Source organism: Lepisosteus platostomus, chromosome 7 (assembly GCF_059453375.1).
Source record: "Lepisosteus platostomus isolate fLepPlt1 chromosome 7, fLepPlt1.hap1, whole genome shotgun sequence".
Taxonomy (NCBI): Eukaryota; Metazoa; Chordata; class Actinopteri; order Semionotiformes; family Lepisosteidae; genus Lepisosteus; species Lepisosteus platostomus.
This window is the reverse complement of record NC_142617.1, coordinates 230,478-244,036: the sequence shown is the minus strand read 5'-3', so window position 1 is coordinate 244,036 and position 13,559 is coordinate 230,478. Positions and strand designations below refer to the sequence as shown.

The 13,559-nt window shown below is 40.5% G+C and overlaps 1 protein-coding gene across 7 annotated transcripts in view; it reads left to right on the top strand.

The window, feature by feature from the left end:
* The window catches only part of usp25 (ubiquitin specific peptidase 25), a 34,381-nt gene that overhangs the window by 10,971 nt on the left and 9,851 nt on the right, over positions 1–13,559 (top strand). Inside the window, exons 8-20 of one of the 7 annotated variants that reach the window (XM_088638311.1) lie at positions 449–525; positions 1,589–1,662; positions 2,710–2,858; positions 3,796–3,923; positions 4,285–4,380; positions 6,777–6,938; positions 7,340–7,551; positions 7,988–8,058; positions 8,412–8,640; positions 9,034–9,273; positions 9,560–9,699; positions 10,619–10,732; positions 13,462–13,557. In XM_088638311.1, the coding sequence (XP_088494437.1) occupies positions 449–525; positions 1,589–1,662; positions 2,710–2,858; positions 3,796–3,923; positions 4,285–4,380; positions 6,777–6,938; positions 7,340–7,551; positions 7,988–8,058; positions 8,412–8,640; positions 9,034–9,273; positions 9,560–9,699; positions 10,619–10,732; positions 13,462–13,557 (1,788 nt within the window). The remainder of the gene's footprint in view (positions 1–448; positions 526–1,588; positions 1,663–2,709; positions 2,859–3,795; positions 3,924–4,284; positions 4,381–6,776; positions 6,939–7,339; positions 7,552–7,987; positions 8,059–8,411; positions 8,641–9,033; positions 9,274–9,559; positions 9,700–10,618; positions 10,733–13,461; positions 13,558–13,559) is intronic. The other 6 variants (XM_088638312.1, XM_088638314.1, XM_088638313.1 and 3 more) reach the window with 6 other exon arrangements.

Here is a 13,559-nt window from a genome sequence, read left to right as displayed (position 1 = left end):
TGCACTTGACTGCATCCTTGAATATGCATCACCCCAGGGCTGCTATTTAAATCCACTGTCAGGGCTCTGTGGTGCTAGTAATTCTGATGCTGCAAGAAAAAGAAATCTTCTATTCTGACCACTTCACAACCATTTTATTAACACCAAAATGTAGGGAATGGTAGTGTTTACCTGTTCTCCTAAAAACAATTCTGGCAGTTCTTTTAATTATTTAGACTTAAATGTGATGGTCCCATTTGCTGTTTTTCCACCAAATAAAGGATCATGACAGCAAGTATGTCAAGTTTATTTGTGATCTTTAGGTTAATGAACCAGCTTTATTAGTCAGATTAGACTGAAATAAGAAGGGGTGGAGTTTTGCTTTGCACAAGCCCAACATTAGTGGTTTTGAGAAAGTAAATGGCTGAAGGCTATAAAAACCATAATTTGCTGTTTTTGTTTTTAACAGCAAGATGTGAGTGAGTTCACACACAAACTGCTGGACTGGTTGGAGGACGCTTTCCAGATAAAAGCTGAGGAAGAGAGGTAAACAAGAAAGGGCCAAGGAGGTTGGCTTATTATTCTGTTTTACATACTGGTATCTGTGGACGTATGAGTGCAGTGCAGTAATGAAGCTACAGACATAAGCAAGTGCAGAGTGGCATAGTCAGGACAGTCTATATTCTACAATATTTGTAGTCAGACGGATCTGTATATGATTCTTGGCATAGTACAAGACCACTACAAAAGTTGGTTTTTTATAATTACATATCAAATAAATGAGAGCCACATGTAGAATAAAGTATTCATTAAATACATGTTTAACTATAACTTTATACTAATGGATTATAGGGAATATACAAAAGTTCTGCAATGAAGTTACTATAGATTTATATTTGACATTGCATAGTTTTATATTTCATTTTCAATTAATGATTTTAATAATTGTATTATGATTATTATAGTGAGGTAGTTCAGTACCTGATTATTTCTTGGGTGTGCAGTTTGCTGATACAAACTTTGTTCTCTCTAAACCTTATGGTTAAAATGGTCCTTTTCCTTGCCTGTGTGGGGAAAGCAGAACAAGGTAAGATGCAGTTAGTGTTTGGTGTACCTGTCTGTGCAGATGTCACTCATTAACACATTTTGACTGCACAGTTTTCATAATAGTCATCTGTTTGTTCAGTTGGAAGCTTTTAATGCAGAATTGTTGATCAGAGTTTTTAGACTAAACTAAATGCAACAAGAGTAGTTTAACCTCTTGGGCATATTGCTTAGTGTTCTTTACTAGCCTTTCCTAGGAAGGGAGATTTTGTCATTGATTTGACGTTTAGCTCTCCTGTGTGCCCATGTGCCCCAGCCAAGAACACAACCAGGCTTTTCCTTGTTCTTGGGAGTGAATTCTGGTTAATCTGAGATCATTTAAAGGCATCTTTCACTTGGTCAAAACTAGGTGGGAAAATATTTTTCTGATTACAATATATAACACACCACGTCCATATTAATATAAGGTTCTGATTTTTGTGATCATACTCCATATATTATGTAACACCTCTATTATGTACTTTAGTATTCTTTTAATTGATTCATTGACTTTTTTTAATTAAAGAGAAGGAGAGAAGACAAAGAATCCAATGGTGGAGCTTTTTTATGGTCGTTTTCTGGCAGTGGGTGTCCATGAAGGTAATGGAAATATAAAAAAAGTACAAAACTCATGTTGTTAACAGCTGATAATCTCCCAGTGTCTGAGGCACAAATTGATTCCTGAAGCCTCAGCGTCTTATTGATTGCACTGTGATTATTGCCCATCAAGCTATGGAAAACAAAATGGCAGAATAAAGGCAGAGTGGTTCCAAGGTCATCGCTGGTCTAGGTGTTAGTCTTCTAAGTGTTAAAGCCCTATCCTGAGCTCAGTGTGGATGGTGTGGTTGGCTTCAGCCCCGATTCCCCATCCTTCACTGGCACATACAGTACCATCCTCTCGGAAGAACCGCTGTTCAGTCCCTCCCCATTCTTCTCCTTCCGCAGCCTGGCCCTTACGTGCTCTTCCTGCTTGGTGATATCCGAATCATTTCCTTGACCCAGGACTTCTCTGTTGTTCTGGCCTTGTACTCTGGAACACTTAATTGCACTTTATATGACTTAATTAAGACACCATTCCATTTCACATCTGACCCAGTGAGGACCATTTTTTTAAGCTCATCCTCATGGCCCTTCCTTCCATTAACTGCATCGCACATCAGATTTCTACACGGGGGGCACAAATATAAAATTGGATCTCAGATATGTTCAAACAAAACCTATGGTGTTTATTCTGGCAACTTGGAAGTTTTACTTTTTTTATGTGCAAGGAAAAAATATGTTATCAACCGCAACTTGAACGGAAGGGATTTTAAAAGTGCTACAAAAATTGAGTCATTCGGCTTGTGTTGTATACAAGCCAGCTGAGTTATGAAGATGCGGTTCCTGCTGAAGCTGAAGTACATCTGTAGATAAAATGTAGAAATGAAATTCAAAACCAGCAAGATTTGAGAGAGCCGTTGCTGCCAGGTACTTCACTCAGGTTGCTTCAGTAAGGATCCCAGCTGTATAAACAACAGTTTGTAGAAAACTATTGACTATAATGCTACAACACATTTGTTTTTGTGGCCACAAAACATTTGCATTGAGAAAAAGAAAGGGCCTGCTCACTTCTGTGGACTCTGCTGAGATGTGTGTGTTTGCTGCCAGGGAAGAAGTTTGAGAACACAGAGATGTTTGGCCAGTACCCTCTGCAGGTCAATGGCTTTAAGGATCTACACGAGTGCCTGGAGGCGGCCATGATTGAGGGGGAGATAGAGTCCCTGCATTCGGAGAACTCGGCAAAGTCCGGCCAGGAGGTCAGTGTTGCAGCGCCTTGTGATGCTAGTTTCCTTCCAGTTTTTTTGTGTTTTAAACTGGACTATTAGACGAAAAGTTAAAATAAGAATTTTAAAGCAGTGTTTTTTATTTTGTTTTTAGCAGACAGAAGTGTGATGAAGTATTTTTCATTGTTTTGCTATTTTGCTCACAAGCTAGTGGATATCAGTTCGTGCTTCAATCGATAAAACTGCCTTGCTGGCATGTATGCTGCCTGTTTGTATTATCAAACACTTGTTTTCTTTGCCCTAAAGTGCTTTCTTAGTCCACCATATTGAGGGGCAGGAATCGTATCTTAATTATTTTTCCGGTTATACCCTTCATATATAGAATATACATAACTGTTATTTGGTTAACTGTTATCCCCACACCAGCCAGAGAGCTGAAGATTGTTTCCTTAAAGCTGTCTACTGTCTTAAGCACAGTGATACTGGCCTGCTGCAGGATGGAATGGCTCGTCCTGCTATGGTATCGCAAGTATAGGCCCATCTGCACAGAGTCTGCTGGTTCTTTAGCAAAGGAGCCCCCTCCCTCTCAGCGTCTTGCAGCCCTGGCCAAGGCATTTGACTCTGTGCTGTTGCTGGCCATTCCCAGCACAGTCTGGATGTGAATCAGCAACCTGCAGGTTCTAGGATTCATCCTGCACTTACGTCATGTACTTCGTAGTTGTGGAGCATTAGCAGCTGTTTTGGCTATAAAATTGACTAATTTACAGCATTTGGCAGGTAAAAACAAATCTGTTCCAAGTTTCAACCAAGGGAAAGGGCTAATTACCAGTATATCATCTGAGAATTTAGGTAATAACATTTTTGTATTGTGATTAGAGCATCTTCTTCATCAAATGTTTCTGCATCATCTTAATTTGGTGTGTGGATATGGTCCTCTGATTTTGAAGCATGTTTGTTTTTTCCCTTGTAGCACTGGTTTACTGAACTTCCACCTGTTCTGACGTTTGAACTCTCCAGGTTTGAGTTCAATCAAGCCTTAGGAAGGCCAGAGAAGATACACCACAAACTTGAATTTCCTGCAATGCTTTATATGGATAGGTAGGTCATTATAAATTTAATTGCATTGACATAAGGGTTTTCCAACTGCTTTCTTGATTTAAAAAAAACAAGGATGCATGCAGAATATCTTGAGCACTACATTCTACTCCATTCCTCTTACCTGCCTTCATCAGACATGTAGCTGCTGACTAATATGTGAAAATCTGCTTTAAAGTGACACTAAATCATGCTTTGTACTTTTATCATTTTATACTGCAATAGATTTTCCTTAATGCAGTAGATCTAGAAACAATATTATAAAATGTATGAATTGTGAAAATCAGAGTGTGTTAGTTCTCATACTTGCAGAATAAAGAGGTTTTCTGGGACTGTTAAATTCTATGAATTTTTGGACTGTTAGGTATATGGATAAGAACAGAGAAGTTACCAGAATCAAACGTGAAGAAATCAGACGGCTGAAGGAACATCTGACAGTATTGCAGCAGCGTTTGGAGAGGTATATATGTTTGATTTGGTAAAAAAAAAGATTAGTTGAAGAATAAAATAGTTAAACTGAAAATCAAATTTTAACAAGTTTTTAGACTTTAAGTTTCTGTCACTCCAGCTCTTTGTCCAGTGATTCTGTTGCAAGGAAAAGTTAAAGCCTGTTTGACCTGAACCTGTGCTTTCTGTAAAACAGCTAGTTTAGACTCTAACAGCCCTGTTTCTCTTGTCTGTATTCTTTATATTTTAAATACCAGTTTTTACTGTGGGCATTGTCTAAATAACATCGGAAAAGACTTAGAAGAAAGCTTATATATGACAATTGGCCATTCAGCGTATCTATAGTAGCTTTTCTGCTAGTTAGTAGTTGGTAGTGAATTGATCTAAGGATCCCTCCAGCCATTTCTTGAAGGACACCAGGGTATCTGTGTCAGTAGCATGGCTGGGTAGCTTGTTCCAGACTCCCTGAACCAAAAACAGTGCTGCCTGTTGTCAGTTTCAGATACACTTCTCCATGGCTTCGACTTGTGCCCTCTGAGCCATGGTATGCTGTTGACTGTGAAGTTCACTGCGTTGATATTGTCAGTGCTCTTGAGGACTTTAAATAGTTGAATAATACTCTAAATACTTGAAGTTCAAGACAAATTCTTTTAGTCTGTCAATGTAGGATATTCCTTTAAACCCAGACATACATCTGGTTCTACTTTTCTGAACTGCTTCAAAAGCAGAAATATCTTTTTTGTGTGATGTTTTGTGTCCAAAATTGGAGACAATATTAAGACCTTAATGAGGACTTACTAGTGTATTGTATAATTTCAGAACATAACACCAACATTTTCAATTGTCTTGATAATGTAAATATTTAAATGTAAATGTCCTTTTCATAACAAGCTTGGTGTTTCTCATCCTATATTTACAGTATATAATTGGCCCACTCTGTAAGTATTGCAACCTTTATTAGTTTACTTTTTTACTTTATAAAACTATGTAAATCATTGATCTTAATGAGAAAAAATAGTGGTGTACTGGTCCTAATTCATATCTTTGTGGTGCTCTACAGCAGCCATATTACTCTGCAACTCACAACTGGTAGCCCACTGAAGCTAGGCAGGTGTGAACCTGGTCAGTACCTGGATGGGAGACCTCTTGGGAAAAACTAAGGTTGCTGCTGGAAGAGGTGTTAGTGGGGTCAGCAGGGGGCGCTCACCCTGTGGTCCATGTGGGTCCTAATACCCTACTGTAGTGACGGGGATACTGTACTGTAAAAAGGTGCCATCCTTTGGATAAGGCGTAAAACCGAGGTACTGACTCTTTGTGGGCATTAAAAATCCCAGAGCGTTTCTCGAAAAGAGTAGGGGTATAACCCCAACGTCCTGGCCAAATTTCCCACTGGCCCTTATCAATCATGGCCTCCTCATAATCCCCAATAATGAATTGGCTTCATTACTCTGTTCTCCTCACCACTGATAGCTGGTGTGTGGTGAGCGTTCTGGCGCACTATGGCTGCCGTCGCATCATCTAGGTGGGGCTGCACACTGGTGGGGGTGGAGGAGAGTCTCCATTACCTGTAAAGTGCTTTGAGTGAAGTGTCCAGAAAAGCGCTCTATAAGTGTAAGCTATTATTATTATTATTTCTAGTTTTCATCACCCCAAATTGAGCATTTATTACTCTTTTGTACTCTGTGTTCTCTATTCATTAACTGTTTCTTAATCCAGGTATATGCATTACGTTGAATTCCTGTGGCTTACAAATTAAGATTTAAGATTTTATGTAGAACTTTATCAAAAGTCTTCTGAAATTGTAATGTCATATCATCTGCCCTTTAGTGCTTCTTGTTTGTCATAGTTATGCAATATGTTAGTTATGCAAGACTTTCCTTTTCTAAATCCATGTTGACTATAACCTGGACTCCAGTCCCATTCAGATGGTCTTCGAGATAGAACAAGGTCCCACTTGTGAGTCATGTCATTGAAGCCGATATTCTGGGATCTTTCAAGTAGCAGTAGGATGAGATCCTTTGATCAATAAGCTACTATCAATTGGAATATATGGGCTGATGGAATTCTTTCCTTTGTGACCATTCTAATGTTTTCTGATTTAGATCTATTAATTATTTCTCGATATAACCTTACATGTAATCCAAGTGAGACCATATTGGTCTGAGTACCTGTTATTATGCCATTTTTATGGATGGCCTCTGCGCCAGCCCTTTTCAAGTCAATGGGTAGTACTCCTGTCCTGACTGACTACTGGAATTGATTAATGGCTCACATGTATCATCAGGTAACATCAGTACCATCAGGCACTAGAGATTTGTTTAAATTATGTGTTTTTAGTTTTGTATCAGCTTATGAATCATCCAGATTTACAATTTCCATTTTTATAGTGTTCTCTTGTTCTCTTTCCAGGTATCTGAGTTATGGCTCTGGTCCTAAGCGATTCCCCTTAGCCGATGTCCTTCAGTATGCTATGGAGTTTGCTTCCAGTAAGCCTGTCTGTACCTCTCCTGTGGAAGACATTGACACAACAGCGCCTCCTGGTGGCACAACTGCTCCACAGCCAGCTCCAAGGCAAGTGTTTGTAGTTTCAGGCTGGAGAATTCATAAATCATGAAAGCTTTCTTTTCGTCTATCCATACATTTTAAGAAAGAGACTTATTCTTCCTAAGGGTCATGAAAACCTATTTACTATCCCAGGGTAAGACTACTGGCACCATCTGAAAGCTTCTGTTTTGTTAATATTTGCCTGCATTGTGTAATACAGTTCTATTGAATTGTCTCAGACAGAAAGTATTTGGGCTGAAACCTATGAGTCAGAGAATTTTTTACTTCTGAGACCCTGAATTTTTTTTCCCCACTGTTAATAAGATATTATTCATTACTTTCACTGTTCTTCATTCTTTTCTTGTTACACACTGCAAAACCTTTAAAGCACGACCATCAAAAGCTTTTCTTTTCATTTTAACCTGCAGCACAGCAGATCAAGGCCCTTCCTGTTCCCCTGAAACACCTGCGACTCCCCCCTCTCAGCACAGGGTGCCAATTCACAAGCCCTTCACGCAGTCCCGCATCCCCCCAGACCTGCCCATGCACCCCGCCCCCCGCCATATCACTGAAGAGGAGCTGCGGGTGCTGGAGAGCTGCCTGCATCGCTGGAGGAGTGAGGTGGAGAATGACACCAGGGGTATGATCTCATCTGTCCCTGGAAGCTGTCCCCCTGGCCCTCAGCATGCCTTTCAGATTCTTTGCCACCTGACTAATTCTGACTGCATGCACTGAGGCATGTCATAGCCCCGGACAGGAGCCCTGTATTTCATAACATAGCACAATCTGAAGAAGTGAGCAGATGTTATTTAGATTTAGATAAGCAGTGACTGTTGGCATTAGCTGTAGTTTTGGGGAAAATGGGGACCTGTTTGGGATTCCTTATTAAAATATGCTTGGAATGAAGTTGCCTACATTAGGAAAACATCTAAATGGGCAGATTTTTATCTCCTGTTCTCCAAGGTCTCGACAGCAGAAAACTCAATGCTCATGTTTGTGTAGAACAGGTCTACAGTATATCTTAAACTAGTCTGTCTGAGTCTCCATTCTGTTGTTCAAACTTCTTTGTTTTCTAGATCTCCAGGGAAGCATTGCAAGGATACATCGAACTATAGAGCTGATGTACTCTGACAAGAGTATGATGCAAGTGAGTTGTGAATTAGGTTTTACAGATATCAAAACCTTATAGTTGGGACCCTGTTTAATTTGTCTTACTGTTGAAGGGTTTGTATTGATAGCCTAGTTATTTTTCGTGACTTTCCTCCATAATTTCAGCAGAAACGTTGGCATCTATGTTCCCCAGCTGCTGGAATATGCATTCATTAAATTGTGCCGGATCACTATGAATCACACATCTGGTGCCATTATGTGTTAAAATTGATTAATTAATTGGATTTTTGAAGAACAGAATCCCCCTCAGTAATTCAAGTTTTGAGCAATGAGGTTTTCTTCCCTGCAGTGTCTTGTTAGACCACATATGAGTACACTGTGATGTTACAGGTCCCTTATCGATTGCACGCAGTCCTGGTACATGAGGGCCAGGCTAATGCAGGACACTACTGGGCATACATCTACAACCCTCACCACCGGAGGTGGATGAAGTACAACGACATTTCCGTCACCAAATCATCCTGGGAGGAGCTCATGCGGGATTCATTTGGGGGTTACAGGAATGCCAGTGCTTACTGCCTGATGTACATCAATGACAAGAAGCCGTTTCTAATTGAAGGTATTGTGCTAATGTTCTATGAGGAGTTTACTATTGACTGCTCATTCTGCTCACTTTTGGGAAGTATTGGTCATTTACAGTGCATCATTCATGTACATCTGCCAACTCCTTGTAGTCTGTCAGGGGGTGATATGTTTTAAAACTTGAAAAAAGAAGTTTGATCCTTAATGAATTTACTTTTCACAGGTTAGAAAGGACAATAACATTCCCATTTTAAGTACATGATGTAATATTTAGAATCTTAGCTAAATTTAAATCAGAACTTTGAATTTTGATTCAGCAAGAAATACACATTATTTCTTGGTGCATTAATGCTTTCTTTTTTTCAGTATGCCTAGGACATAAATTGAGAACAAGTTAAGTGTCACATTCTTTGCTTCTGACTTTCAAAAGAGGTCAGTAGACATGTGTTTGACCTTGTAGAGGAGTTTGACAAGGAGACAGGCCAGATGTTGAGTGGGCTGGACAAGCTGCCCCCAGACCTGAAGGAATACGTGATGGAAGACAATCAGCTGTTTGAGAAGGAGCTGGAGGAGTGGGACACGCAGCAGGCCAGGAAGGCACAGCAGGACAAGTTGGCGGCAGCAGCCTCCCAGGCAGTGTCCCGGGACCCCAGCCCTCCAGAAACCACAGGTGTGTGGCTTTGAGGCCTGGTCTGGGCTGTCTGCAGGGCACTGGGAGGACCTTTGTTTTCTATGGGTGTGTTTCCAAAGCAAGTAGGCAATAGATCAGAAGTGATAGAGATAGAAATAATGAAACAATTTAAAAAAAAGTGATTTGTGTAATTTTTTAAAGTAATTATGAAAAAGAAAAGCACTTAAAATAGATTTAAATAAAAGCTGTAAAAAACTGGAAACTGTTTCAGCACAGAGTCTTGGGCAGGTGAGTGGTGACAGTGTCGGGGTGACCTGTGTTGCAGCCCTACCCCAGGACCTAGAGTACATGGAGCAGCCATCTCCTGCTGACGACTCCAAGCGCCTGCAGGAGGACATGGAGAGGGCCATCTCACAGGCCGCCACCGAGCACGAGGAGCGCAGCCCCGAGGCCGTCCTGAATGCAGTAAGAGCACGCGGCAGAACAAACAAAAAAGGGCTTTACTCTGATTTTAGATCAGCTTGCTCTCCTCTCTGTGTGAAGTGAGCCATGCGTGTGTTTTATTTCACTGAATCCCCACACACAGTGAGGCCTCTGCCAGCCTCCAGAGGGTGAGAGGGTGCACAGATAAGTATTTCAGTTGCTTTTGTCTGGCTGCTGGCAGCAACCGGGGCTCAGCTCTTGTGCTGCGCTGTGTAGAAAAGACCTGCCGGCTGGCCATGGAAGAGACAGCTTTTCAAGGTTGTGTGGGGGGAAAAAAAGGACCATCCATATATCTCTTCCTGAAACACTTGAATAAGAATTCTTCAATCGTGAACATTTTTTTTCATTCTGAAGAGCAGATTTTCTTGTATTTTTTATGGAAGTGAAGAGAAGTTGGTGTACTTGAAATGTTTTTTCCTTCAGTATTTTCAGCATTATTTTTGTTCCAGGGTCATGTTAGGATGAAGAAAAGTTCTTCTCTCCTGATGCTTTAATTAGAAAGAGCTTAAAAGTGCTGTGAAACAGTAATTAAGTCTAAGGTAATACAATGTTCTTCAGTTAAAATTATTCACAAGCTGTTGTGAACAAACCCTATCATTTCAATGAAGTTATATTAAGCACTTTGCCTGCAAGTGAATATTAAGTATACAGTAACCTACATTCACAATTCACGTTTCTTAGAAGAGCTCGGGACTGGTTTGTGTAAGAATGAAGTTTCTGAGGTTTAAGTTGTTTCATTATCAGTTTTCAGTGAGAAGGTCTAAGAAGGACTCAAAACAGGCAGATGTTTGCACACAGTGTTGTCTTTCTGTCCGTGGTGTGGCATATTTTTCCATTTGTGCCTCTCTTGCTCTGTCTCTAGTTCATACTTCTTCTGTGCACGCCTTTTCTTTCTTTGCAGCCTGCTATTGAGACACCCACCCCACCCCTTCCCTCACAGCGTGTTGTAGAGGTGGCCATACCTCACGTGGGGACCTTCGTCATAGAGTCACAGGAGGGAGGGTATGACGATGAGGTAGCTATCGTCTGCAGAAAACTGAAAGAACCTAGCTAAAAAAACAGCTTCTCACTTTGTTTGCTAACGCTATAGTACTCTTGTTACCTTCTGCAGTTCTTTTAGTTTCCTACAGACTTTGCAGCTGTCCGATTTGAAATCCAGGATGAGATCACCTGCATCCCCAGAGTGCACCGCTTAGCAGCTCTGCACCTGAGCTTGTTTGTAGTGTCTGCAAACTATTTTAATCCTCAACAAAACATTGATGGTGTCCCTTAAAGTTGTTTAAAACGAAGTCAATTAATTAATTAAATTAAATTAAAATTAATTAAATTAAACTAATTAATTGCAATGGATGTTTTATGCTTTTTTATGCTGTGCTTTATCAAGTAGTATGTACTGTTTTGAGTAAGACGCGTCTGTGTCTGAGAGAGAATATTCCTATTGAGCCCTCTTCATTTCACAACTGCTATCACCGATATTGCTGTTTTTGGCTGAATATTTTGCTCATGTGAATGTGTAGCAAACAGTTATGGCTATCATGAGTTAGTTGCTTTTTTCAAATATAATACTCTATCTGAACCCTTTGTGGAATCACAAATGGCTTGTACCATAGTGTGTGCTGCTGTAGTTTGTGGTGGATTTCAATGCTTCTGATGCCTTATAAAAAGATTTTCGTTCGTGCAGCACTCACGGACATCATTTACTTTACTTTATTGCACACACTCAGGTCCATACATGGAGTTTTTAAGTCCCGGTGTTGCTATGACGAGTCGAAGGAGTCATCTGTATATTGGCAAGCCAGTGCCCCTTCCCATTCAGCTACACAAGTGCTGGGAGGTCTGCTTGATGTTTCGTAATTGTGCGTTTATCTTTGGTGTTTTTCACTGACTGTAAGTGTGGAATTGCAAGTGATTAATAAGATTGTGCTTCAAAGCACAAATATACCAAGTCTGACAGCGTCTATAATTGTATGCATATAGTTTAGAGTTTTGACAATGTCCAACTATTAAGACAGTTTCTGTCAGCTTCTTTGGGTGAATATTTTGTAATATTATTAAAATAATCCACTGCCTTAGGGTTTACTACAAGACGCTTTTCTACATATGTAATATTGCCTTACACCCAAAAGACACTTCTTGAACGCCAGTTTTTTTCTTAGTGCTGTTTTAAATGAACCATGAGCCATCTTACATCTGAACTACATTTTTGGATATGAAAATTATTTCCACATTTATTCTTCACATTTGGAGTGCCAGTTTCTGAATTCTCTGAAGCACCTCCAGAGGTCACTGTATATCCTTTGGAGTGAGCAGAATCTGTGAGGCAGGAAAACACCGTGTGCTTACAGTACAGAAAAGCTGAATTATATTGTCAAAGAAGACTTGTAGATCACAACACAAAAGAATTGGTACAACCCAGTGCTCAATTTATTTAAAAAGCAATTTTCCTGAAAGTTTGCTAAAGATTGCTTAGTATTTTATATTACAAGACGATCTCCTCTAAACTAAATGAAGTGTTGAGTGGATGGAATATTACTCTTGCTGCTTCAAGCCCAAATCAAAGTTGCTTCTTGCTCATGCCTCTGCACTTCAGTGTGCATGAGAGCTTTGATAAAGTGCTACTTTCTGAGGTACCCTTTGAGCCTGTTAATTTAAACCAGGGGTGGGGAATGTACGGCCCCCAGGCCGTATAAGGCCTGCGAAATCATTTGGTCTGGCCCTGCCAAGGCAACCGCAGGCGGGACTCAAAATTCAATAAATCTAGGAGCTTTTTTCATAGCAACATACATTTATATTAAGTGAATCATAATAATAACATAAATTTTGAGGGACAAGCAAGGAACGTCCATTACAGGATAGACAGGACACATACGAGTACATGACGGGACAGACACGCATGCTTCTCGTCGGCTGCCTGCAGCCTGTCTGCCTGTATTGTGGTGACTCAGAGGACAGTCAGTGCCAGGCAGGCTGGGAGCGTACACGTTGCGAAAGGGTTAACACACTGTGGCGAAACTACGGCGATCCGGTGATGATGAGACGAGATGCGATGAGATGATTCCTCGCGACGTTGATGACCTTGCCTCCAATGATTGACGACGATGTTGTCGACTTGTTTGTCGACACAGTCGATAACTCCAATCCAACCTTTATCCACACGTCCACAATCAACAATCCTCGCAAAAACTGAATCTCAGATGAAGATTAAGGAAATTACAGTACACAGAAAAGACCTCAAGAGTCGATGATACCAAAGTTGGACGTGTTCCAAATCCAAGATGCAGGATTAGAACAGCGATCAAAGCAAAATAATCGCGTCGCTGGTGACACACACTGGATAGTTATTAAAACTTAAGTGGTTGAAGTCAAAGGCAAACCTGTGTGCCTAGTTTGTGGCGATGCGTTAGCAGTAATGAAAAAAGCCAATCTGGAGCGTCATTACAGCTCAAAACATGTTAAACTCAATAAATTGGGAGGCCAAATGCGTCTGGATAAAATCAATGCTCTTCAGTTTGGAATCACAACAAGCCACTTTCACTATCACATTAGGGGTGAGTTAATTAAATGTTTGACCAAATATAACAGGCTAATTTTTAAATTGATAATTTTGTATGGCCCGCGAATGATGTTATAAATATCCAAATGGCCCTTGGCAAAAAAAAGGTTCCCCACCCCTGATTTAAACAGCTGATGTGTGAGAAGCAGTGTACCCTAGTTATATTGTAACAAACTTCCCTCCCTGGGCAGGCCATGCTCACTCCAACCATGCAGGGTATCATTATGGCCATTGGCAAAGCCAGGAGTGTGTATGACAGGTGTGGCCCTGAAGCTGCATTCTTCAAGGT